Source organism: Colossoma macropomum, unplaced genomic scaffold (genome assembly GCF_904425465.1).
Source record: "Colossoma macropomum unplaced genomic scaffold, Colossoma_macropomum, whole genome shotgun sequence".
NCBI lineage: Eukaryota > Metazoa > Chordata > Actinopteri > Characiformes > Serrasalmidae > Colossoma > Colossoma macropomum.
Window position 1 is genome coordinate 39,586,960 of NW_023494802.1, and position 25,346 is coordinate 39,612,305.

General features: G+C 37.4%; 1 protein-coding gene across 1 annotated transcript in view; it reads right to left on the minus strand.

Annotated features, from left to right (window-relative positions):
• Positions 1–25,346, minus strand: part of slc1a7b (solute carrier family 1 member 7b) — a 90,442-nt gene that overhangs the window by 33,635 nt on the left and 31,461 nt on the right. Inside the window, 1 exon segment of the mRNA XM_036591144.1 lies at positions 6,822–7,037. Coding sequence (XP_036447037.1) covers positions 6,822–7,037 — 216 coding nt within the window.

Below are 25,346 nucleotides of genomic sequence, written 5' to 3' on the forward strand. Positions count from 1 at the left end.
CAGCTAACTAACCTCTAATTCAGATGCATTAGTGCAAGGTATGAGAGGTAGCATATACTGTATGCTACACAGTAGGGGGTCTCACTCCCCCCTTTTTACTCCACATTGCTCATTATCAGCCCAACAGAGAGTCACAACATTTCACACATAGAGAGACAGCAGTTCTCTTATTTGAAAATATCTATGGCCACTAGGGGGCCTGCAGAAAGAGGTTAGGTTTAAGCACCAAATCATTTTTTACAGTGTAGATGTAGGTTGGAACAACATATTGCAGTAGATCTGCATCGTCAAGTGTGTGCATCATCAAAATTCTAGATAGTGACAAAGCCTATAGACTTTAGTGAGTTCTGCAAGAGTGTCTGGGTCTCAAACCTGGTTTACTGTGGAATTGATTAGAGTGACACAGATCTTAATGGCCACTATGAAGAATGTCTTCACCAAGCCTCTTAAACGTCTCCAGAATGTTCTGGATTATTTCTCTGCTTCTGTTTTGCTCAGTCCAGCTCCAACTCTAATAGCAGTAAGTAAGGAAGTTTGGTCCCACTTTATATTAAGTGTCTCTAATAACTGTGTAGTTACACATTAATAACATATGCAACAACACTGTAACTACTGATGATTTAGTCAGTGTCACAGACGATTACAGAAATACAGCCTATGTAATTACACATGTGTGTCAACTTCAGTTTTGCTTAATGTAATTACACAAGTGTATCTTCTACACAGGAGCTGTCCTGTAGTGCAATGTTAAAGTTATACTTTAAAATAAGTGACAGTTCCTATGTAGTTGTTATGTAGGTAATGTGTAATAACAGACTGGTAATATAGACATTGCTTTGGGGGAAATGCAACACATTTAATTAATGTCATAAAAGTTACATGTTAAGATAATGGTATGTCTGCTGTTTTGTCACATATACATATAGAATGATGTCACAGCACTAGCAACATAAATGCTAGCTAAATGTTAGGAAAACAGACAGATACAGTGTCTTAATGTATATTATCAGACATTTCCTTTTACTGCTGGGAAAAAAAAAAAAAAATTCTAAAAACTGCTGTTCCAGTCTGATTACAAATTTAATTACATGTGTTACTACCCTTGTGTAATTACATAAGAGAGAATAGGCTGTTACAACTATTAAGATACACAAGTGTAATCACATGGCAAAACAGAAGTTGATATACATGTGTAATTGCATAAGGTGTACTTCTGTAATCCATCTATAACGGTGACTAATGCATTAGTAGTTACATTGTTGTTGCATATGTTGTTCACATGTAACTACACAGTTATTAGAGACACAGTATAAAGTGGGACTGGCAGTTTTATTTGTATAGCATTTTCCAGGTAACAGCTTTATTAGGTGATCAAGGAAAGTCAACAAATGCTAGAATATTTAAAGACTTCTCTTGTGAAGGTGTACATTTTGGAAGTGTGTTTGCAATAAAAACTACACATTTTTAATGTGTCTTTCATACATACAAATTGTATTATTTTGGCGCAACTTTTAAAAAGTGTTTTTAAATATTAATTAAGCCATAATTATTAAGCATATATTAAATTCACTTGATTGTGAATTTCAGTGCATTTAAGAAGATATAAGTAAGTAATCCGTAGACACGTGTTATTACAATTGGACTATGTTATAGACATACTATTGAATTTACTAATACACTTCATTGCTACTTATTAAGTTATACTACAACAAAAATGCACTTTAATGCATTTTAAATTACATTTCAATTTCACGTCATAAAATACGTCATATCACTGTCATAAAATATCCATCTGAATAATATACTTATGTTCATGACAAATATATTTTTGTTTAATCATGCTTTAGTATGTTCAGAAATGCATCTATTTATGCATTCCAGAGTTTAAGAGCTGGTGTGATGATATAAACCCTTAAATATTTTTTTCAGTATATTTTAAAACACAGGTCTGTTCTCACCTTTGCAATGTTTTGTAAATGAAAGAGCAAGACTGAGCAAATTTCTTGGTATGCAATGCAAGTTTCAGACTGGTGTCAAAAAACAATGCCTGGATTTCTAGAATACTGTTTAATATTTGTCCATAGAGGACCAAGAGAGCGCTGCAAATTTCTTGAAACATCATCAAGGCCAATGATTTCTATATTTTAAAGCAGCCTGAGGAAGCACATACAGGGAAAATAATATTGGCCCCAGGATAGACCCCTGAAGCACCCCACAGTTAAGACCAGCAGTAGATGACCTAATGTCACCAACAGATACAGCAAATCTCGTATTGGTTAAATAGAACATAAATCAGTCAAGAGCAGCTCTCAATATACCATCCCACCATCTGGGCCTTTACAGTATCATGGTTGATGGTGTCAAAGGCAACACTGAGATCAGATAAAATCAGTCAGACTGAATTACAATATCTTTTAAGAGTTTAAGGACGCTTCCTTTAAACGGTTTGCAATGAAAGGTAGTTTAGAAATGAGTCTGAAAGAGATACAAATTGAAGATGCACCCTATCACTGGCCACTCATGTATCAGTATTACCCACCACCAAAATACAGCCTAAGGTACCTGCTGATTTCTCAATTATGTTACATGATACTTAGTGATCAGTGGCCTTTCTGATGCTGGTTGTAGTATGTTATTAGAAGGTAACAGTACAACTTAAATCTCTCATCTAATTGCTAATATAGCCTACTACAGAGCTTGAAGCCTAAACTGAGCAGCTACTAGAATTAGACTAAAGCATACTGATTAGCTAACAATGCTACTAAAAAAAGTGCTTTACATTTTAACAGCATAATTTCACTCAAGAGCTCTAACATTTTATCGAAGCTATGTTATATGTTAGCCTATAGTATGTGTCCTTCATACCTCAACATCTCAACAAGTCAAAGACCCCGTTTACACCTGGTGACTAGTATCTGGATTGTATCCTGATAAGATTAGATTTAGCCACATACATTTACATTAGGTAGTCAGATGTTTGTCTGGTTAGTTGGACTGAAACCCGATTACTGTGTGGGACAGAATATGCAAATGTGCTCATTGCACGGCAACCAATTACCAATTGTTTATCCATTCGACGTCTTCATCTGCAGTTTGTTTTGCACAGTAGTGTCTGTCCATAGTGCTGTTAGGCATTTTGTTTCGTCCAGTCCCCAACCATATGCGTCCTCCATCATTATCTTACTTATATATATATGGATCACATGGCCAGAGGAGTTTTGATTGTGCCTGGGGGCAGCTGGGTTGTACTGGGGTGGTTCGGTAGTACTGTGAACAGTTTTGGTTGTACTTAACGGTGGTGGTGGTGGTGGTGGTGGTGGGGGGGTGGTTGTTTAATGTGCCTTGGAGGGACAGATTTGTTTATATTGCTATAACGTGGCTCAGATGCATCTCAGACCACTTCCTGAAGTGGCCTGAGTGATTGGATTTGTATCTGTTTCAAATGCTTGCATTGGTTTGGCCTCATCCAGATATAATCCTGATACTCAGGATGCATAAACTGACCTGGCGTAACTGGGGTCAAAGTCACTGTAGGTAGCGTAGCATCTCGTACAGATATAAACATAGCAGATGGCCAAACCACAGCTGTTCTAAGGTCAGCTGAGATTGAGTCACTGTTGATTGTCTTGATGCTGTTTCGACCCAGAACCTCATAAAACCCTTTAGAAACTATAAAAGACTTTGGTGTCCTCATGCAAGTTATTAATGTGATGGTCACCGATAACAAACTGAAAGCTTGAGGTAATGATGTATAGCAGCGATTGCTGAGCGGTGATTGCTGGGATGAGTAATAAGGCAGAGCTTGCTGGAGTGTGTAATCATTTTTATTGGCCATATTACAAGGACATCGCTCACAGAAAACAATCTTTAATAGGGATTGTTTCAGTTGGAGAAGAGGGTAGAATAACGCAAAAACTATTTGTCTACTTCAGTATACTGCAATGGGAGGATCACGCTGCAACAATCATACTTCCTTACAAGGTCTCTCTCCCATTCTTTCCTTCTCTGGCTTTGTCTGCCAGAACAATTCTTTTGATTTCTCGAGGGATCCAACTGTATCTGATTTTTGAATGCAACGGAATAGTTTACATGCCATGCTAACGTGGTGTGGAGGAAGTGAAGCAGTGGTCAAGGTAAAAACTACCACTATGAAACCATTCAAAAGGAAGAATTCGCTTTCTCAAGGAATGTTATTGAACAGAATATTCCACCTTTCAAGTCCTTATCTGTATGATATTTTAGGATTTTGGAAAAAAAATTCTAAGAAGCCGGAAACCAACCTTTATTTATTTAATTTCTAGTCAAGTTATTAATTTTTCAGGAGGTATTTCTGGAAAGATTAGATAATCCAGTTTCTGAGACTGAAATTTGGAGGTGTGGGAAATAGTTTTCCAATAAGTTGAACTCAACAAATAAATAAATAAAAATCAAAACTGCAGAAGAAATACTATTTCCCCCCCCTTAAAATCCAAGGCTTATTACACACTAAGTGTTTATTATTTAGTAACTACAGGGACTTCAATGCAAACTGGCTGAACTATTCTAAGGTTATAGCAGTGTGTAATAAAACCTTGGGCATGCCGGTGCGCTCTGGCCATTTAAGTGGTTAAATTGTTCTCTGTAGAGATGTGTTAACCTTTTTTACTTGAACAAAACATGTAATTTGACCAGGAGTGTTCAAACGTTTGCATACAACTGTAGCCAGGAGGACATATGATAATAGCTATTAATCTTGACGAACAGTGAAATAATTAAATCTGACAATTAAAGTGGTAACAGATCATTGACATTATGCTCTGATCACACCAACAAGGCCAAGAACTATTCTTTCTAAACCCTTGAATGTGCTACGCTCTTGATAATAAAGGTTCCTAAGCAGTTTTTGGTTTGGACACATAGTCCTTTAGTTGGTATAAAATATTTAAAATTTAAAATTGCATGTTTTAATGGTTATTTAAAGAATTGGCCATTGAAGGTATTTCAGGGAACCAAATTGGTTCTTCTATGGCATTGCTGCAGCATGGAGTGTTGGGAAGCTGCTGCATGGAGATCTCCATGACAAAGTGTGCTACTGATGTACAGATGAATGTGTCCAGCTGTCTGGGGCTGATGGTGATCATCCATCAGTCACTGCCTGGGAGATCTGACAGTAATGAATAATAATGGAGATGCCTCAGGCTTAGAGCATCTTTGCAACACTGTGCAGAATCACAACCTGTCACAATCCCACATATTCAAATGTTCAAACCCTGTCAGAATCTCAATTCCACACATTCATACAACAAAAAGACACACGACTCATGGAAATGACCCAAAGGTGTAGGAGTGATTTGGAATGATGCTGGGGTGTCTTACTTAAACAGTAAAAATAATCAGTCTGAAACCTATGCTGCTCTTTAATCACAGCACCAATTTAATAAGTGTTTTTGTTAAATAGTAAGTTAGACTACAGCTTGCACACATTTGCCATTCGTACATACGACGTTTGCAGTGCAAAGTGCTGAAGCCTTATACCTGCTTATTACAAACATCCTTTTTTCAAAAGCACTTTTAATTATTGCCAGAATTTCATAATATTAACTAATAATTTAGTGTAGAATAACAATGTATTCATCATTCTGTTGTGATATCAACTTATTTTAAATACATATTGTGTAATAACGCAGCAAATTTGTGTGAGGTTGACAATGAGCTGCAGCACACAGCATCAAAACCTTAAAAGTTTTATGCTGGATTTTTTAACTCCTTAAAATCCTAGGCAAATTACATACTGGGTTACTATTGAGTAACAACAGGGACTCCAATGCAAACTGGTTGAGCCATTCTTAGGTTATAGAAGTGTGTAATAAAACTTTGAGCCTGGCCTTTCAAGGTGGTAAATTATTTTTTAAATGCAAAAAGGGTTGACAACAAATGTTTTGGTCGGTATTGCCAGATATGTGTTTTTGGTGTTTATGAGAATAAACATATAGCAATACATAACAATGTGTATTTGCATTTAAAATCTATATTTTAGATATTCTGTGCACAAAAAGTGCAAGACATGGTAGACAAAGATTTAAAGCCCTGGCTTTAAATGGTGAAAATTAGATCTAATTTAAAAAAAAATCATTACAGTTACATCACAGTTATTCCTCTAGATCCTCTAGATTAGTGACTATTATTTATCATATTTTGCATATTTTAGCTATTAACTCATCTGTGATATGCAACTTTGGACTAGTAAAACTTTATAAGAACGACAGTTAAGACGTCTAATAGCTGTTACTTCATAATCGTCTAATCGTGAACTAATGAAGTATTGGGAGATATTCATCAGTGATTCCGCTGTAGGATACATATATACCTTTGCTTGATTGCGGTTTAGAAATGACTTATAACTGTTTGTAATGATCATTTATGTTTTCAAAAAACATTTACAGGTCTGGTAAAATTAAGAGACGGTTTCTTTCTAATGTTAATTTACAGTAAATTTCAAGCTACTGAGTTGCGTCACTTGCATTATTATTACACTGCTTAGGAAATGATGACAATAGTAGATTATTCACTCACATTACTCAACATGTTTGGGGGAAAACACTAACTGCCAATTCTGTTACAATAGACACGTTATCTAACATGGGGTAGAAGGTGGACCATCCGGGCCACTCAGAGAGAGATAGAGGACAATTATGCTCCCGTGGCATCACCGGGGACCAAACATTTCAGCTATTTTTTTGTTGTTGTTTGACCATTCATCATGAAATGTTCACACAATGTGAAGGGAAAAAACTTTAGTGTTTTTACAAGAATGATGCTATGTAAGCTGGCATGTATGTTACCGTATAAGGTCGAGCAGGGCGTCGGCGGAGCTCATGATGGGCTTGCTGCTGTCCTCACTGTCCTCTTTCTGGGCCACGCCGCCCGGGTGGATGATCAGCACCATGACAATGCCCACCACCACTGCCAGGAAGGTGGTCCACAGGTAGTAGGAGACAGTGATGAGCCCCAGCCTGCTGGAACACTTAGGCTCCAGGGCGGCCAAGCCTGACATCAAACTGAGACAAAGAGAGAGAACGAAAGGAGGGACTTAATTCAACAACTTTGGTTCAAAAAAGACATTGTAAGTGTCATATAGTCAGGTAATAAGCCTGGCTTTAAATGGTTAAAACTAGACTTGTATGAAACATAATTTTAAAATAAATCTGTGATATGGAAGTTTTTCCTCTAGTTGGGAAGATTAGTGACTATTATTTTTCATATATTGGGTATTTTAGCTATTAAATCATCTGTGAAACGTTATTGAACTTTAGACTGGTAACACTTAATAAAAACAACAGTTAAGCTGTTATTTAATTATCATTTAATCATGAACTAATAAAGTGTTCATTCTTCATTGATTACTTTGTAAGATAACATATGAACCACTACTTGTGGTCTCCAAATGACTTATAACTGTTTGTTGCTGTTTGTTAAAGTTCACCAAATCATTTGAATATTTTTAGTATTACTTTTTTGGCATTTAGAAAAGACACTACTCACTAAAAGTGGATAACACCTGAATTTCTGATTTGTTCGTCACTGATTGATTACAAAGTAGACACATATGTAGACTGTCACATTATAAATTAGTCATGGTCAAATGTCTGGTTAGTGTATGATTTATTAATTATGAAGTGGAAGCTTCTATGTCTGTTATAAAGTACTGTGAATATATTATTTATTGATGAATAATTTCAAGTACCTGATTAGTTCGTAGTTACTTAATCATGAACCAATAGATGTCTTACCTTTACCTCTTTGTATGACTTTTAGCTCTGATGGTGCCATGAGAGAAGAACATTTTCTACCCACATACATGGGGATAAAAGCTGGTTGAGTGCTAGCAAGATGCAACTAATCATTACTCTAAACACCTTACAATTACACTGGGTTTATAGGTCATTTAAAAGCTTCTGACGACTGAAGACCAACATACAAGCGTTTTAGTGCCACACAGCCTCAGACAACCCAACAGATTGTCCTTTTCCTGTCTTGAAAGTATGCCGTTCCATTTTAAGCTCTAATTTTTGCATTCTCGTGCTTGTTGTGTTAGAGCTATTCATTTATTTATTTATTGGATTTTGCCATTGCTCTTTTTTTTGAAAACCAAATATATTCAAGTCAAAGTTTATTTATATGGTGCATTTACAACAGAAAATCTGGGCCCGAGCCCCAGTATGCAAGCCAGAGGCAACTCTACCTAAAAGAACAGAGGAAGAAATCTCGAGAGGAAGCTAGATTCAAAAGAGGAACCCATCCTCCTCTGGTCGACACCAGATAGCAGAACAATAACACAACAAGAACAATGTGAACAAAGAACAGCATTTTAAGATTAACATAAAATATTAAATGTAATGAAAAAGAAAAAAGAAACCAATCTATCATTGGACAGAGGAACGTAGCTTGTCTTCCTGTGTTCTGAACAGCAGTAATCCATGACTATTAGAGTAAGGCTTTTATTTTGGGCCATAAAAAACTTTCTCAAAAAAAAAAAAACCCAAAAAAACAAGAACCCACCCACATCTCTACTGTAACGTTAATTTTGCTAGCACCCCTATGGGATTTGAGGTAGTATGTTAGCACTAACCTAGCAGTGGCGCACACAAACATTTTTTGGCAGCTCTAGAAGTTTGTTAAAGACATTCCATGTTTTTTTTTTTTTGGTAAGATTGTAAGGGACATTGTTTGTATGTATCAGTCAAAGAGTCCTGACAGCCACTGGTTACCATTTCAAGCAAGTAACTGAAAGCTGATTAGATATCTAGAACTTCCAGAAGTTCATCACTAGAGTGATGCTTTTCTCAAAAACGTGGTTGACTGGCCCATGATTGGTTGACTGCTCTGTCACTTCCTAATTATGTTGGTAGTTAATCTAACATGTAAGGCCTTCAGTCCAGCTCCTGAAGTCCCAACCAGTGGGAGAGCTTGCTTAGCCATGTCTACCTAGATACTGAAAAGAAAAAAAATACTGATTGCATAATATTCTGTTGAGTGTTTCAAGTTATTTCCAACCAAAAATTAACAGTGAAATCTATCAGTAATATTTTACCAAATTAAAAAAAAAACTACAGACATATTTTTATTTACCAGAAAACATTAGGACTTCTCTGAGGACCTAGAAGGCCCTGAGGGTTGCCCACTGGCTTTGTTCTCAGTACAATGGTTCTGATTATTGGATTATCCCAAATAAACTCATGCATCACTCATTCTTAGCAATGACTGTTGTTCAGTCATGTGCAGTATTTGGCTAGAACTGGGGTGGAAATATAATTAACTACCATAATAATCCTTATGTTGTAGGAATTAAATCTTGAAATGTCATGATTGCTGTAGCTTTTAATGTCAAACTAGTTGTAGAAGTAGTTGAGCTACCAATACAATGGAGAACAATGTTAATGTGCATGAAGAGACCAAAAGAACTGGGAGGGCGTCGACCTCTAAAAGGCTGTTGTTTCTAATGGAACAGCTGGCTGAGGCCGGCCAGAGATTACACGGCAGGGATGGTAACGGATCTCTCAGCATGGAGAGGTCAAAGTAAAAATGTTGCCTCCACTCCATCCCCCACTTTGCATGGCCGGATTGCAATTTTCAGGGTCAGGAATGGTTTAGGCCATGGTTATGGTTTAACGTAGGAGTTCAGTCCAAACAGCAATCATACAGTAGCTAATGCAGATTAGATTCCTTCTCTCTCTCTCTCACACTCACTCTCGCTCTCGCTTTCTCTCAACAGGACTGTGAAGTCTTTCATGTGTCATCAAAGAAATAATGTTCAATTCTCAAGTGTTTTTAGGGCTGCATGTTATGGATAGAATGCTATACTGTGTTTATACTGGGTCCAAACCACACAAGGTCCCTGTAAGCAATTATGGCAAAATCTAAACAGCTGGCTTGACTCATGATGGGAGCTTTACTAGCAACATTATTATACACTCAAAATCCTGATGCTCTTCATGTCATTCCTGAACATCCATTTCATTTTCTCCCCCAAACACTGCTTAGCAGCCATCCCACTACGCATTATTGGCTCAAGTTGTGAATTTATCCTGAATTTTAAACTCAATATATTGAAAAAAGTAAACATAACACCTGAAGCCCATATGATGGTGGCCATTTCCAAACCCAAACACAATTAAATTTCAGGGCAAGATTTACAAAAGTGTTAAAAATCTACTCTCACGTACTAATTCATCAAAGGTAGGATATAAATGGTGCATTAACATTTCAATGCCTGCTGTGGTGGTATGCTTTAGCTTAGAATGCTTGACATTATGCTGTTGTACACATCACTGCAGTCAGCAATAGTTTAGGATCTCATATCATGACCTAGCAGTACAAAGAGGCAGCCCTATGTCATTATGCTCCCACCTTCATACCTCACTTTGGTTATGGTGGATCATATATGCAACAGTTCTTTCTCCAGACATGATGAATGGATATATTTCCAAAGAGTTTTGTCTGATGAGGGTACATTGTTCCAAACAGGTCCACCTGGACTCTTGTATGCAAAGTTTAGATGTGCATCTCTATGCTGCTTTTTCAGCAGAGGAGTTTTGCATGGAGTGTAGTAACTGAGATGACTGTGGTGCATTTTATTAATGACTGTGGTGCAATTCATTGTTTACCATGTTTAACTGTTGTGCTTCCTGGTTTCAACTCATCCTGCAACTCTTTGTGAGTGACTACTGGCTTCTCTATAACATTCCTTATCATTGGAAAGAACATTTATTTTAGTGCCGCTTCCTGTGATTTCAGTAGTGCAAAGGCCAATATCATGATAACAGTTACCAAACTATATATTCTATATCCCCAATGGCTTTTATAGAGCGCATCCAGAAAGTTCAGCAGTGACCCTCATTTTAATCTACGGAACAGCCCCCCTCTATGTCCTTTTCATCTTTATACATATTTTAGACATATATACATACATTGTGCAAGAGAAATCAATCAGTCTGATGTCACTAATCTATAATGATAATGGATAATGACATATTCTATATTGAATTTCTTTCAGAACACTCAGAGTTCCTCATTAATCAAACCTAGCAGCATGTTTCAAGGTCAACATGTATTTCTTTTCTTGTATCTGTGTTCATCAGATGTAAAAGGGGGGAATGAGGTTGGTAATCTATTATTATTTTCTTGAGTAGATGTTTAATTCATCCAGCTGAGTGCAGGGAAGGGTATGTATGTATGTAATTATTTATATAAATATTATAATAGATGTATTATAGTGCTGAACTGTACTCAAGGATGCTGTTATAGACTTTTACTAAAGCATTTGTGCAAGATTGATCCTTCCAGGTGGGTTTTTTCAGATTTCACAAGCTTTGATTATTTAAATCATTTTAGGCACATTTTATGAATTTTGGTAAAACCCAGTGAAACAGAAGAGATGAAGCAGAAAATAACATTTACTTCCCCAACTAAGGATGAACACAATGTTCTTTCCCTAAATTATCATGTGATTTGAGTGGCTCTTTCCCATTGTCCAAGTTACATCTCTCTGCTGTGTCTATATTTGTTTCTGATTAGCATATTTGCAATTGAATTATTTCACATTATTCAGTCTGGTTTTATGCATTAGGTTCATCTTCACATTCAGTTGTGGATTGAATTATTTTGTTCAATTGAATGACAAATTATCTTCTGCACTGAGTTTTGTTTATTTATTTGTTGACTATAATTTTCTAATTATTTCATGCTTTTGGCACTTTTTTTTCTATTTTCAAGCTATTTGTAGATTTATTGACTGTAGTTTTTGCCAGTTAAGCAGCAAAGTGGTAAGTGCAGAAGTACATTTGTGTAGGTTTACTTTCAAATATTCAAAACACAATCAGAGACTCCATAGAGTTTAATGCTGTGCGCAACACACACTAACACACCACCACCACGTCAGTGTTACTGCAGTGCTGAGAATGATCCACCACCCAAATAGTACCTGCTCTGTGAGGGTCCATGGGGGTCCTGACCACTGAAGAACAGGGTAAAAGGGGGCTAACAAAGTATGCAGAGAAACAGATGGACTACAGTCTGTAACTGTAGAACTACACAGTGCACCTATATAGTAAGTGGAGCTGATAAAATGGACAATGAGCGTAGAAACAAGGAGTTGGTCATAATGTCATGCCTGATCAGTGTATAAGACTCTCATGTCTTAAACTGTGGTGTCTAAATTGCATTAATAACACATTGACATGATAAATTATTACATTTTTTACACCGTTAGGTGATTTGCGTAGCCTTTCGAACCATCCATAATTCCAGCCTGAAACCCAGCTCGCGGGTTATTGCTATTGACTTCCTGGCTTTAGCTCTTCAAATACAGCTTTCAAATGTCAAGTTCGATCAATGACTCTCTTGATAAAACTTATTTTGGTAACTAATTATTTCAACCCTCGACAAAATATAGACATGACTACTGAAACATTTGGTGAAGTTTTGGAGCCATAACTATTGTTTCTTAGTGCCTACAAATGTAGTTAAAGTGTAGGACCACTCAAAGCAAAAGGATTTTAGTCTAAAGTCCAAGTCTTTCATAAGTCCAAAATGTGATTTCACAGGTAATTGTGAACTAATTCGACAGAATGATCCAGACACACTCATTGGTGGGATCTTGCCGCCATTGTTGCTGTCACTGGATGTTGATGATGAAAATTGGAAACTGCTTTCGCCTTGTTTTCATGTTCAAGTTGAATTACTGAAGATAATGAATGTACTCTGAAGTATTCTTAGTCTCTCCATATCAGACTGCTTATTTGCACTTTTCATGATTTTATCTATAAGTTAAAAATCATGACTGGCCATTGTGCTGCCTGATTGCTTATTGTTATGATTGTTATATGTTTTAAGCATTTAACAATTTACCATCACTCAGATTAACATACTTCAATCAATCTTGTTTCATTTAAGTTCATTTTTTGAGTCAGCCTACTTACAGTCATTGTTGTTTGTTACAATGCAGTAATTGAAGAATGGTCCAGCTCTGTCTGCTTTGGTGCTGGACTTCAGGGTATTGGACTTGAAGTGAAATGATGAGTATGATGCTAAAGTGCAGATTTGCTTTCATTTAAGGTTACCTGTGTAGAATTTAGTCTTGCCATTTCAGAAGTGAACCACAACCCATGCATATCCAGCCAAGAGTGTCTTTTTGGTCAGAAACTGACCACGGATGACAGGCTAGAGGATAGCCAACACAAACTGTGCATCCACAGATCCACAGAGCTACAATCTCTAAGTGTATGCAGCATGGTAGATAAATTTCTGATAAAGTGGCCAGTGGTTGTGGCCTCCGTAACAATAAGAAGGGACAATATAAAGAATGTGAAAAACCTCAAATAGCAACAACAACAACAACCACAAAAAAAGAAATTAGCAAAAATATTTGCTAACTAGAGGATGGAAAGCAAGAATACGCTAATTGGAAGGTAATTATTAGAACAAAGTAGCATGTGACATAACTTTCATGACATCACAAATGATGCCACATATGTCTTGACAGTTTCCGGTAATGTAACACAACATTGTTGTATAAATGGACATTATCTGTTATGGCAACTCATGAAAGCATCTCCTACGATGTTAAGTATGCTTATGTCAAAGTTATGTAGCAAGTAAAGCTATTAAAAAAAATAATATCCATATAGTAATTTGTGAATAATCTACATGAATGTAAATAACTGCTTCCCAACAGGCCAGACTGCACGTCCTATCAGCATGTGCCTCAAACCATTAAGGAGTGATTGCTGTTCTTCACATTCCATCTCATTAACCTTCACATTTACCTTCTGCACCGTCTACAGTGCGATAAGCAGACTGACATGTGTTCATAAACAGCCTCAACACTGCATAATGGTGTTTCCCATTACACACATGACAGCAAACAAACATGCTTAATTATGAAATCCATTCAAAAGTGAGGTTTGCCCTTATCTCCTTGGACGTGTTGCTGAGTGACTGAAGGAGAACTCCCAGTATGCTGCTACTCATGCAGTACAACAACAATATATTTCAGCACACGATACACTGTGGAGAGTAATTGTCCATATCTCAGCTGTCCTTGGCCACCAGTGCCTGACGAAACAAATTGCCACATTGTGATTCGTGGCTGCTTTGGGAGGTTCATTCTGCCACCAGTTGCTAAGTTACCTGCAAGCAAGTCATGCATGTGGTCTGGTTACAGTTCAGTGCTGAGGGTCTACTCAGAGTGTGTTAAGGTTGGTTTTGAAATGAAACCAACAATGTCTCTTAGGCCCCTTTTCAATCCATTAACCTACATCTATGATTAGCACTAGAAATTGCATGGCTATTAGTTGTATTAGTCCTTCAAAAAATGCAGACAACTAGTCCTCCAGACATCAGTGAAAACATTGTTAGTAGTTGCTAATAGGGGCTGGTTCTAGTGGCAGATCTTGAGGTTTGAGGTGTGAGAAGCGCACTATAGAGTTTTTCTTTCAGTAGGTTTCACTCTCAGGTAATCTGAACACAGAAGTACACAGACTGTCTGATGTAAACTGCATGCTAAAACCACCACAGCTCTCAGAACGTCGCCTCTCTTTCGGAATTCTAACTGGTCTGTGCACTGCCCGCTGGGAAACAAATGATTGTTTATTAAGCTAAACGCTAGTAGCAAGTAGTTGCATCTCCTTAACAGTAGGCCTTTCAGAGCAAGGCACAGGCTTAATTGCTCAACCAGGAGGCATTCGTGATATCTCATTTTTCAAAGTTATTGTCATATGCAACTAGTAAACAAGATGTTCTCAGGCATTTGTAGTCCATGTTTGTTTTCATTGTGCACATCTCGCTAAATGTTCTGTGACTGCTCTTTTTTCATGTCAGTCAAGCTGCCCTTCCTTTTGTGGTTCTCGAAAACTACATACCCGGCCTGCTTGTCTGAAAAATAGCTTGACTTGTATCTCTCAGGACATGACACTTTTTTGCCGTGATATGCTGTGTTAAAGGAATACACACTGTTGGTATATTTCCTTATTTGTTTATTGTTTCAGATGAATAAGCTATTATGTTGCGAATAATATTTGTGAAAACAATAAAAGTATTTCGGTAGCACTTTCTATGAATGTATTCATAAGGCATTATAAACATGGTTATAAATATTTATAAAAAAGAATGACACTGAATTACATTTTATAGCCATGTTTATTATACATTATGAATTGTTAATATAATGCATTATAAATGGTGTAAATAACATGTATCAGTGCCAATGAAGTCAGTCCCAGCTTGGAGAGCATAAAGTAAAGACAAATACCAAGCTAACGGTGGTGTACATTGACTTTCCCACATTGGGTAAAACACTGATGGCAGCTCTAGTTTAAACTCTGACATTTGAAGCCTGTAATGAGCTTTATTATGTATGTTTTAGTGTTTCAGTAAATCCTTCAGTAAATACTTCAACTTGAAGCCTCACTCTGAACACTGGAGGAGGCTTTAGTACAGTACGCTTCACTTTACTTAGAGCGGACTAATACAACTTATGAGCTCTTATAATTTGTTATGATCAGTACTTATAATGTATTATGTTAACAATTCATAATGCATAATAAACATGGCTATAACACAATGCATTTTTATAAATATTTATAGCTATGTTTATAATGTCTTATGAATGCATTATAACATGTTATGAATATGTTTATAGATGCTTACAAAGGTGACATTCATAGAAAGTGTTACCAGTATTTCAATATAAAAATCACTACAAATGATGGTTCTTTTGGATCTGCCCCTCGAGTCAATTTTTATTGGTCAGTCACCTGACATGAATATCAAATTCACGACGAATGTATTAATGCATATAAAAATATTGCTTTATAAATCTGTAGCATGTGGTCAAATTACATGAACCATGATATTGACATGTTTCCTTGCCACTAACCCCCTTGAGTCTAAACTCACTTTCACTATATGGCAAATGTTTATGGACACATGATTATCACATCAATATGAGCTTTTTGGACATCCCATTTCAAAACCATGGGCATTAAAATAGAGTTGACCCCCTTTGTAGCTATTACAGCCTTCACGCTTCTGAGAAGGCTCTCCACAAGATTTTGGAGTGTGCCTGTGGGGATTTGTGCCCATTCAGAACATTTGAGGTTGGACACTGATGTTGGACAAGAGGACCTGGCTCACAATCAATGTTCCAGTTTATCCCAAAGGTGTTCAGTTGGGTTGAGGTGAGGACTCTGTAGTTTCTCCACACCAAACTTGACAAATCATGTCTTTATGGACCTTTTTTGTGCACAGGAGCTAAGTCATGCTGGAACAGATGAGCAAATGTTTTTATATGCTGTAGCATTAACATCACCCTTCACTGGAACTAAGATGACGAGCCTAAATCCTAAAAAAACCTTAGACCATTATCCCTCCTCCACCAAACTTTACTGTTAGCACTATGCATTCCCATAGGTATTGTTCTTCTGACATCCACCAAACCCAGATATGTCCAGCAAACTGCCAGATAGTGAAATGTGATTCATCACTCCAGAGAACACATTTTCCACTGCTCCAGTCAGTCCAGTACAGGCATGCTTCGCACCACTCCAGCTGACATTTGGCATTGTGCATAGTAATTTTAGGTTTGTGTGCAGCTGTTTAGCCATGGAAACCCATTTCAAGAAGCTCCCAGTGCACAGATGTTCTGTCAATGTTGCTTCCAGAGGCTGTTTGGAACTCTGTAATAAGTGATTCAACAGAGGATAGGCAATTTTTTTGTATTACTTGCTTCAGCACTTGGTGGCTCCACTCTTCTAGATGCTTCCATTTCACAATAATAGCACTTACAGTTGACTAGGGCAGATCTAACAGAAGTGGCACCTATGAAAGCACCACATTTAGAGTCACTGAGCTCTTCAGTATGGCTCTTTCTACTCTATGGAGGTTGCATGTCTATGTGCTTGTTTTTATACACTTGTTAGCAATGGGTGTGGCTGAATCACTTGGAGTAATTAGGAGGGGTGTCCATACATATTTGGCCAGATACTGAATGTCATCAGATTGCTGTTTCACCTGCTGCCTATTGACCTCTAGTATAAAAGAGCCGTGTTGGTTCTCCTTAGGTCTTTGCAACATGAAAACATGGCCATGTTCATTCTCTACATGTGCTCCAAATGGGCTTTGGTCTTCCTTTAATTGCCATTGCCTGTGTTTGTGGTCTGTGTCCTGTGGCATTATGCATTTGTAACTAAAGTGCTTTTAAAAGCTATCAAGGTCATTATACAATAAAAAACACCTCCCTTTCATTTGTGGCTTCCAAACTGGGCTACTTAGAGTTATGGGAAACTCATTTTCTGAAAAATACAAATTCATTTTCTGCCTTCGACAAGCTCCGGTTTTAATCAAAGAGGCTTAATGATTTTAAGAAGTGGATGGAAGGACCACAATTAATTAGCATACATGTGGAGAAGGAGGTGGTAGGGAGAGTAGGAGTGAAAGGAGAAGAGGGATCTGTCAATAGAAGCGTTGTGTAAGTTGCAAAGAATCTTTTTTATTCAGCTGATGAAGAAATACGATCGCAAAATTATAGCAATGTAAATTCACAATCTGACAAAAGCAGCCTCCGGCATCCTTGAGGGGAACGGGTCCTTGAGTAAGATTATTCTTTAAAGCTTTTACAAGAGCGCAGGGCTGATCTTCGCCAGATTATGAAAATGCTCTTTCATATCTGTATACCCTGATTGCATGGCCGAGCTGCCAAGAAGCTGAACATTCTCTGCCAGCAGATTCACACATGAGAAATGGGAAATATATTTGTTTAAAGCAATAGTTTGGTACATTATTCTAATGTGCCACATCCTTGTTGACTGGCAGCAGATTCACATATGGGAAAGTGGAAACACACTCATTCAAATGAATAGATTGATGAATTAATCAAATGTGCCCAAGTTTTCACATATGGGACATTCACACTTTTATGGTCTGAGACTCGCTGCTCTTGCTCGCTTTCCCTTCTTACAGGTTATTCTCCAGCAAGAGGGTGGATGTGCTAATATAGTGACATTGCTTCTGCTGAGTGTTAAAACATTTTTTACAGCCCCTTAAATTTCAGGTATTAAACAGGTAAATGTGAGATACAAACTACAAGTCCTTGGAGGTGTTTTTGATTTACTTGCTTCAATGTGTTACATTACAGTGAGATTTAGTGTATGTTTATACTGACCACTTTGCTGCTTATTCATGGCTATGATATTTGACTGTGTGCTTTATCAGCTTAATGGGTAGAACTTATGAGTCATTACAAGGTAATTTGGTTAGATCAGCACTTTGGAGACTCTACCCCACACTTATTCAGTTAACTCCTTCAATGAGGGCCCATCAGCAGGCCCAAAAGCTGCGTTCCAAAGCCAAGGCTGCAGCCGAGGTAGGCTGCATTTCTCGACTGCTATATCATAGAAGGCTGTTCCAAAGTAAAGGTCCCTTCGTATAGAGCCTAGAAATGCGGCCTATGTTCTGAGTGATTTTGAAAACGCATCCAATGCATCCTTCCAGGTCTTCGGTTACCCACAGTTCTCTGTGCATGAACGATGCCAAGAAAAAAAAAAAAACAGCACCACGAAAATGGCTGAAAACTATGCCTTTGAATCCGTCTTCATGACCTAATAAAGTGTAAAATGATTCATTAATTAAAGCATTCATCCATATATCATAGTTTAATCAGAAGTGTTTGTTAATATGTAGTTTATCATGCTACATAAGCTTGCAGGCGAATAACTACCATAGCACCAAACACAATGCAATGGGCTCCATTTTCTCTCACCAGTTCCCTCACAAATGTTGCACTGCAACTGCAAGAGTGTGTCACCATGTAGCTCCATTTGGACAGTTTGATTTGTGTGACCAATAGGCTACTAAGGAGGAGTCTTCATAGGACTGTCCTACCGAGGACCCGTCCTACCTCGACTGCAGCCTAAGCTTTGGAATGCAGTTTTATTACACACTTCTATCACTTCACTTCAATACTTCAGTTACTTTGCATTGATGTCCTTGTAGTTACTGAATAATAAGCCTTAGTATGTAATAAGCTTTTGATTTTAAGGGGTTAATGTCTAGAACCTATTTGGCATTTTGGTTAAACTTTCTCTGAACTTACCATCATATTACCCAAAATAATTATCTGGTACTTTGGGTTGGTACTTCACACTTACTAGGTCATTACCTAGAACGTACGGGCACTGTAAAAGAAAGTGTTACTGAGTGCACCTCTGCTTCCATCTTCCTGCCCAGATTGACCACCAGATGTTGTGTAACTTTGTAGCTAAAGTTTTGTACTTACTTCACATCAGAGGCAAAGCTAAGGGAGGTGTGGCTTCGAAGGCTTAGATCACCACTTGTCAGCTAGATCCCCCAGAATTTTGGTCGTTAAAAAGTTATTGAAATTAAAAGGGCTGCAGACATCACTGGGATTTGAACTCATGATCATCAGGAGACAAGAGGTCATGAATTTTTGATGCCCTGTGTTGTCAGAAGTCTAAGGGAGACAGCCCTCACCCACATACGAGCAATTTCAGCTTATAAAAAGGCAACTATGTTCACCATTTTTGCTAAATAAGCTTAACTTAAACAGTATTTCATTGTCCTAACAACAAAATACTAGTCAAATGTAAGTTAGGAGGAGTAATATGAGGGGGGAAAAAGCTTTGACTTAAAATGTGCAGTCAATTGTACTTGTGTTTTTGTAGTTAAGTTAATTTATGAGTTAGTCATTATTGATTATTTGTTTGTTGTTTTTGGGCATACACTTATCCCTGACAATGTAATGCTGTCAAAACACAACAAACGATCTATTCATCTGGCATGTTTGGTCTGGAAGCAAGAAGAAAGTGCAGGGGACTATCCTTCTTTATATTGTAGGCCTGGTCTGGTGTCAAAGACTACATAAGCATGTCTATTTGGTATTACTCCACATGAAAGAAGCAAACTTCAGAAATAAAACATGTATTTGTTGATTAACATTTCACTTTATTGAGCCAGTAGATTCTGAAGTAAGAAATCACTGGAATGACTTTTCCAGCAGGCCATGTTAAAAAAAAAGCTTTCTTGAGCCAAACATGACCCACAGTATCTCACCCCAAGCCATAAATAATACCTGTGGTTCAATACAAACCCACCATCTACTTCTGCCATGTGAGTGAACTATATATGAATGATTGAAGTTATGATGATGAATCAGCGTACATTCCCATTCATCTTTAAACCACCAAGGCTGAAACTCCCAAAAGAATTACAAAAGAACAATCTCCAAACATCAATCACAAGAAATTAGCATCATATGGTCCAGTGAAAGTCCACAGAGGAAACTGGATCTTTACCAAGATTTCCAGCAGCAGTTCATATTCTTTCCAAACTGAGCTTTGCTTTGCTTTGTCCATTTGTATTCACATAGTTCCTGACCATTTGCATATGTGTCCAGAGGTGTTCTTGGGTTGCAATGCCATAAACCTAATGTTGGTGCATATTTGCAGTGTGTTAATGTTTATTAATAACTCTGGACTCAATGCATCCATCATGTCTGCTCTCCATTCCATGTGAAGGTCATGGTGTCTCAGAAGATTGAACGTGTTCACCAATGCGGCCATTACACAGAACAGCCTGTCGGAACAGCTTGTTTTAGTTAAGAAAAGGTCAAGTCTCGACTGGCACATAGCCTACATTTTGCATGAGCGTTTTTGTATTTGTTTATGCACCAAAAACAGTAATAATTCATTTTTACATTCCATTTTCCAGCCTGTCATTTTCTCTCACAATTAAACTGGTTGTTTTGGTTACTGTGCTTTTAACATTGGCTGTCCTTTTTATTTTTTTTTCAATAAAAAGGAGAAATCAAAATTTGCAGAAATTTGCTTGTGAATACAGAAAGTACATACCTATGTAATTAAATATGTAATAACATTTCAATAATTGTGTAATGTATTTTTTTGTTTAGCAAAACAATAAGTCTAGATTTTTGAGAGTTAATCACTCAGCTGTTTTAACAGACTTCATGGGCGACGTTTCAGAAGTTAAATCCTCAAATAACTAGGATGAACGTAAATTTAATTCAGTGCAAGAGAAAAATGGCTAAAGATAAAATGTGCCAAAGTCTAAAACTGTGCAAATCATTTTAAAGGTAATGAAAATGGCTATGTTGGAAAATGGGCCCTGTTCACAATATAGTGGAAAGGGTACAGTTCCAGACAAACCACAAAATGGTGCACTATATGGTGAACAGGGCACAATTTCAGGCAAACCCATAGTGAAAAGAACCCAGTTCCAGACACACCCCAAAATAGTGCACTATATAGTGAACAGTTCACAGTTGCACACACCTCCAAATCATGCACTATATAGTGAACAAGAAATGGTTTCAGACACATCCCAAAATATTGCATTATATAGTGAACAGGCCACAGTTTCACACCCCAAAAATCGTGCACTATATAGTAAATAGATCACAGTTTAAGACATGCCCCAAAGTAGTGCAATATATAATGTATAGGACACAGTCCCAGACACACGCCAAAACAGCGCACTATATAGTGAACAAGAAATTGTTATAATTGTGTTTATATAATCGCATTATGTAATGTATAGGACACAGTTCCAGACATACCCCAAACAGTGCACTATATAGTGACTAGAACACAGTTTAAGACATACCCCAAAGTAGTGCAATATATAGTGAATAGGTCACAGTCCCAGACATACTCCAAAACAGTGCAATATATAGCGCACGAGAAATGGCTATAATTACGTTTATATAATCGCATTATATAATGAATGGAACACAGCTTCAGATACACCCCAAAACAGTACACTATATAGTGAATAGGACACAGTTTCAGATATGCCCCAAAACAGTGCATTACACTGTACTGTGTCTGGAACTGTGTCCTATTCACTATATATATATATATATATATATATATATATACATATATATACATATACACAGTACCAAACAATCCATTACTACTAGTATACACTATGTACAACTAGTATCCTATTACTCGTATTACTAAAAACTAATTCTTGCTTGGATGAACATTTGTTTTCTGTCGTCGAGGATATTTGATTTTGTGGTATATACTGTAGCCTACATACTGCAATCATGTAAGCATTCATCATCTCCAACTTCACTTACCCTTTCAATCAAGAATGTTCATTTGCTGAAATGCACTGGACACTTTAGTGGTGCTGTTTGAAGTATTAAACAGACCAGCAATACCACCACAGCTGTTACGGCAGTGTGTGGTCTGCTGGATAACATCAGAAAATAATGCCTATTGTTGTATGTCTATGATTCCAATTATGTGTCACTGTTTCTCATTAACTGACTCTATGTAAGATGCTTTGGGTCTGACAGGTCTTCCATAACAGCTGAAGCTCAGTAGACGTATTATTCCTGAAGCTTATATTCATCATTATTATCTAACTCTGTTTGCTCTTATGGGTCTAATTGAGTCACTGACTGTTCAAATGACCCATGTGCCCTCTGTCTCTTCTGTCTTTTCTAATGGCTTCTAGAGTCGAAGTGGGTTTGGACACTAAGCCACAATGATGTAAAATATATTATGATTATTATTATTATATAGATGACAGCATGTCATACAGTGTCAGAAACCACATAATCACACCATATCAGAGATTACTGAGCAACTCAACACAATTTGAGGTTTGTTCAAAGATAATTAGGGTAAAACCACCCACATTTTGCTTTAGTGGATGGTTCCAGCATGATTGTGCCCCTGTGCACAAAGCGAGCTCCATTTATGAAACTTTTAGTTGAGAGTTTAGTGTTTATCTCTTGAGAAGAGCTTAAAAAGTCTTCAGACAAACTGTGTTTCAAATCATTTCATTGTGCAGTAAGGCCCTGTGCAACTGTCACTAACAGTTAAACCATCCACTGGAGAAGCTGTTCCAGAGTTTCAGTCTGTCCTTCATCTGACAGATGGACAATTAAGAGTCATGTCCACCTGAAGCAGTTTGGACGAGATGGAATCAGTGGTACCTTTCAGTCTGCCACTTTTCATTAACAACAACCAGAATGAGGAAAGGAACAGGCTAGCATGAAGATCAGTTCACTTCAAACACTGATTCCATAAAGTGATCCTTGGCTTTTTCTACCTAAGAGTTCACCATCATAGGTTACTTTTTGTTTTCAAAGAGGAAAATTCCTTACCATCTGCAGAGTAATTGCACACTTCCACACTAGGCCTGCTGCTAATAATTATCTATTACTCAAATAAAATACAGCTTATTTGGTTAATGCATAAAAACAAAAACAAAAAAAGATATTATTTCCAAAGAAGATTATAACTGCAGTTCCAGTCATTCATTATAATAACTGGGATCTTGAACACCAAATGCCAAACAAATCAAGCCCTACATGCAAGGAATGCTTTCCCCCGTGAAACATAACCATGAGCTTAACCCTCAACACAAGCTGTAACACGAAGACCAAGCATGGCTGGATGTAGAAGCAGAGTTTGAACAGTTCACAGTCCAAGAAGTAAAAAGCCAGCATAAAAACACATTATCATAACTAACAAAGTGGTTGTTAGAGATTTTCATATAACATACCACCAATGATGCACTAATACAGCTCATAAGCTTAATGAACAGTAGATAAACAACATAGAAGTGCCTGATATGGGCTTTATTGAATAAAGAATTACACCTTAATACAATGTGTTATAAAGTGATACCACCCATACAAATATATGGTGATATGTGGATTTAAAATATATGACATATGTTAGCATATATGGATTTTCCTTATGTCCAGCTTATAATGATCAAATATGGACATACAGGTCCCACACACTACATGGACAAAAGTATAGGGACACCTATACATTATACCTGAGCTCTCACTCTAAATTCATAGGCATTAATATGGAGTTGGTCCCCCTTTGCAGCTATAACAGCTTCCACTGTTCTGGGAAGCTTTCTACAAGATGTTGGAGAGTGTCTGTGGGAATTTTTGTCCATTCATCCAGAAGAGCATTTGTGAGGTCAGACACTGATGTTGGACGAGAGGGTCTGGCTCAAAATCTTTGTTCTAGTTCATCCTAAAGGTGTTTGATGGGGTTGAGGTCAGGGCTCTGTGAGGGCCAGTCAAGTTCTTCCCCACCGAACTCACCCAGCCATGCCTTCATGGAGCTGCTTTGTGCACTGGGGCTCAGTCATGAACAAAACAGAAAAGGTTCTTCCCCAAACTGTTCCCACAAAGTTGGAAGCATAGAATAGTCCAAAATGTCTTGGTCTGCTGAAGCATTAAGTTCCATTAACTGAAACTAAGGGTTCTGGACCAACCCCTGAATAACAACCCCTATAGCATTATTCCTCCTCCACCAAACTTTACAGTTGGCACAACGCAATCAGGCAGGCAACGTTCTGGTATTCCCCAAACCCAGACTCGTCCATCAGATGTGTGATTAGTCACTCCACAGAATACATATCCACGGCTCCAGAGTCCAGTGGCGGTGTGCTTTACACCACTCCCTATATATATGTTAACAATTTTAACTGTATTGGGATATATATATATATATATATATATATATATATATATATATATATATATATCCCAATACAGTTAAAATATATGTCTCATATACGTTATAGGTTACATATATATGTTACATATATTTTAAAATATGTGCCTGACCGTTTATGATACGATATGATATGATGTGCATAAATGACCATATACTGGATTTTCGTATGTGCAACAAGGGTTGCAACTTTGCAACAGCGAGTCTCTGAGGCTTAAATGATTTTGAGCTTGTGGTTACATTACAAACATATATATTGATGAAATACAACTTTGACAAAAACATAACTTTATATACCTCAAAGCAATAACAATTATAATTTACAATAGCAGTAGCCTGTATGGTAACTGTTTAGGCTGATGTCTTAAAACTATAGCAAGAACTTCCACACCAAGTAAAAAAGCTAGCCTACAGGATACTGAGCACAAACTCCAACACCAGCACCATTTATGTTCTCCAGTTTGAGAAGGTTTCTCAGTGACATTATTAAGGGTCAAATCATAATATTACATCTCCTCTTCTACTTACAAGCACATATACAGTGTGTGGTTTAGACTCTGCTTCACAGAGTTTCTGTTTAAATTAGATCAATATCAAACTACATCATGTGTTTGTTTTTTCCCTCCACTTTTAATGACTGAAGATTTTGGTTGTAGGTGCAGCTGTGAAACTGTAGAAGTGGAAAGAATGTCAAGAACTTCAGCTGGAGGTGTGGGCAGCTCCTCTTTGCAGTGGAAGGTTGGCCTCCACTTGATGAAGACTCTAAATGGACCA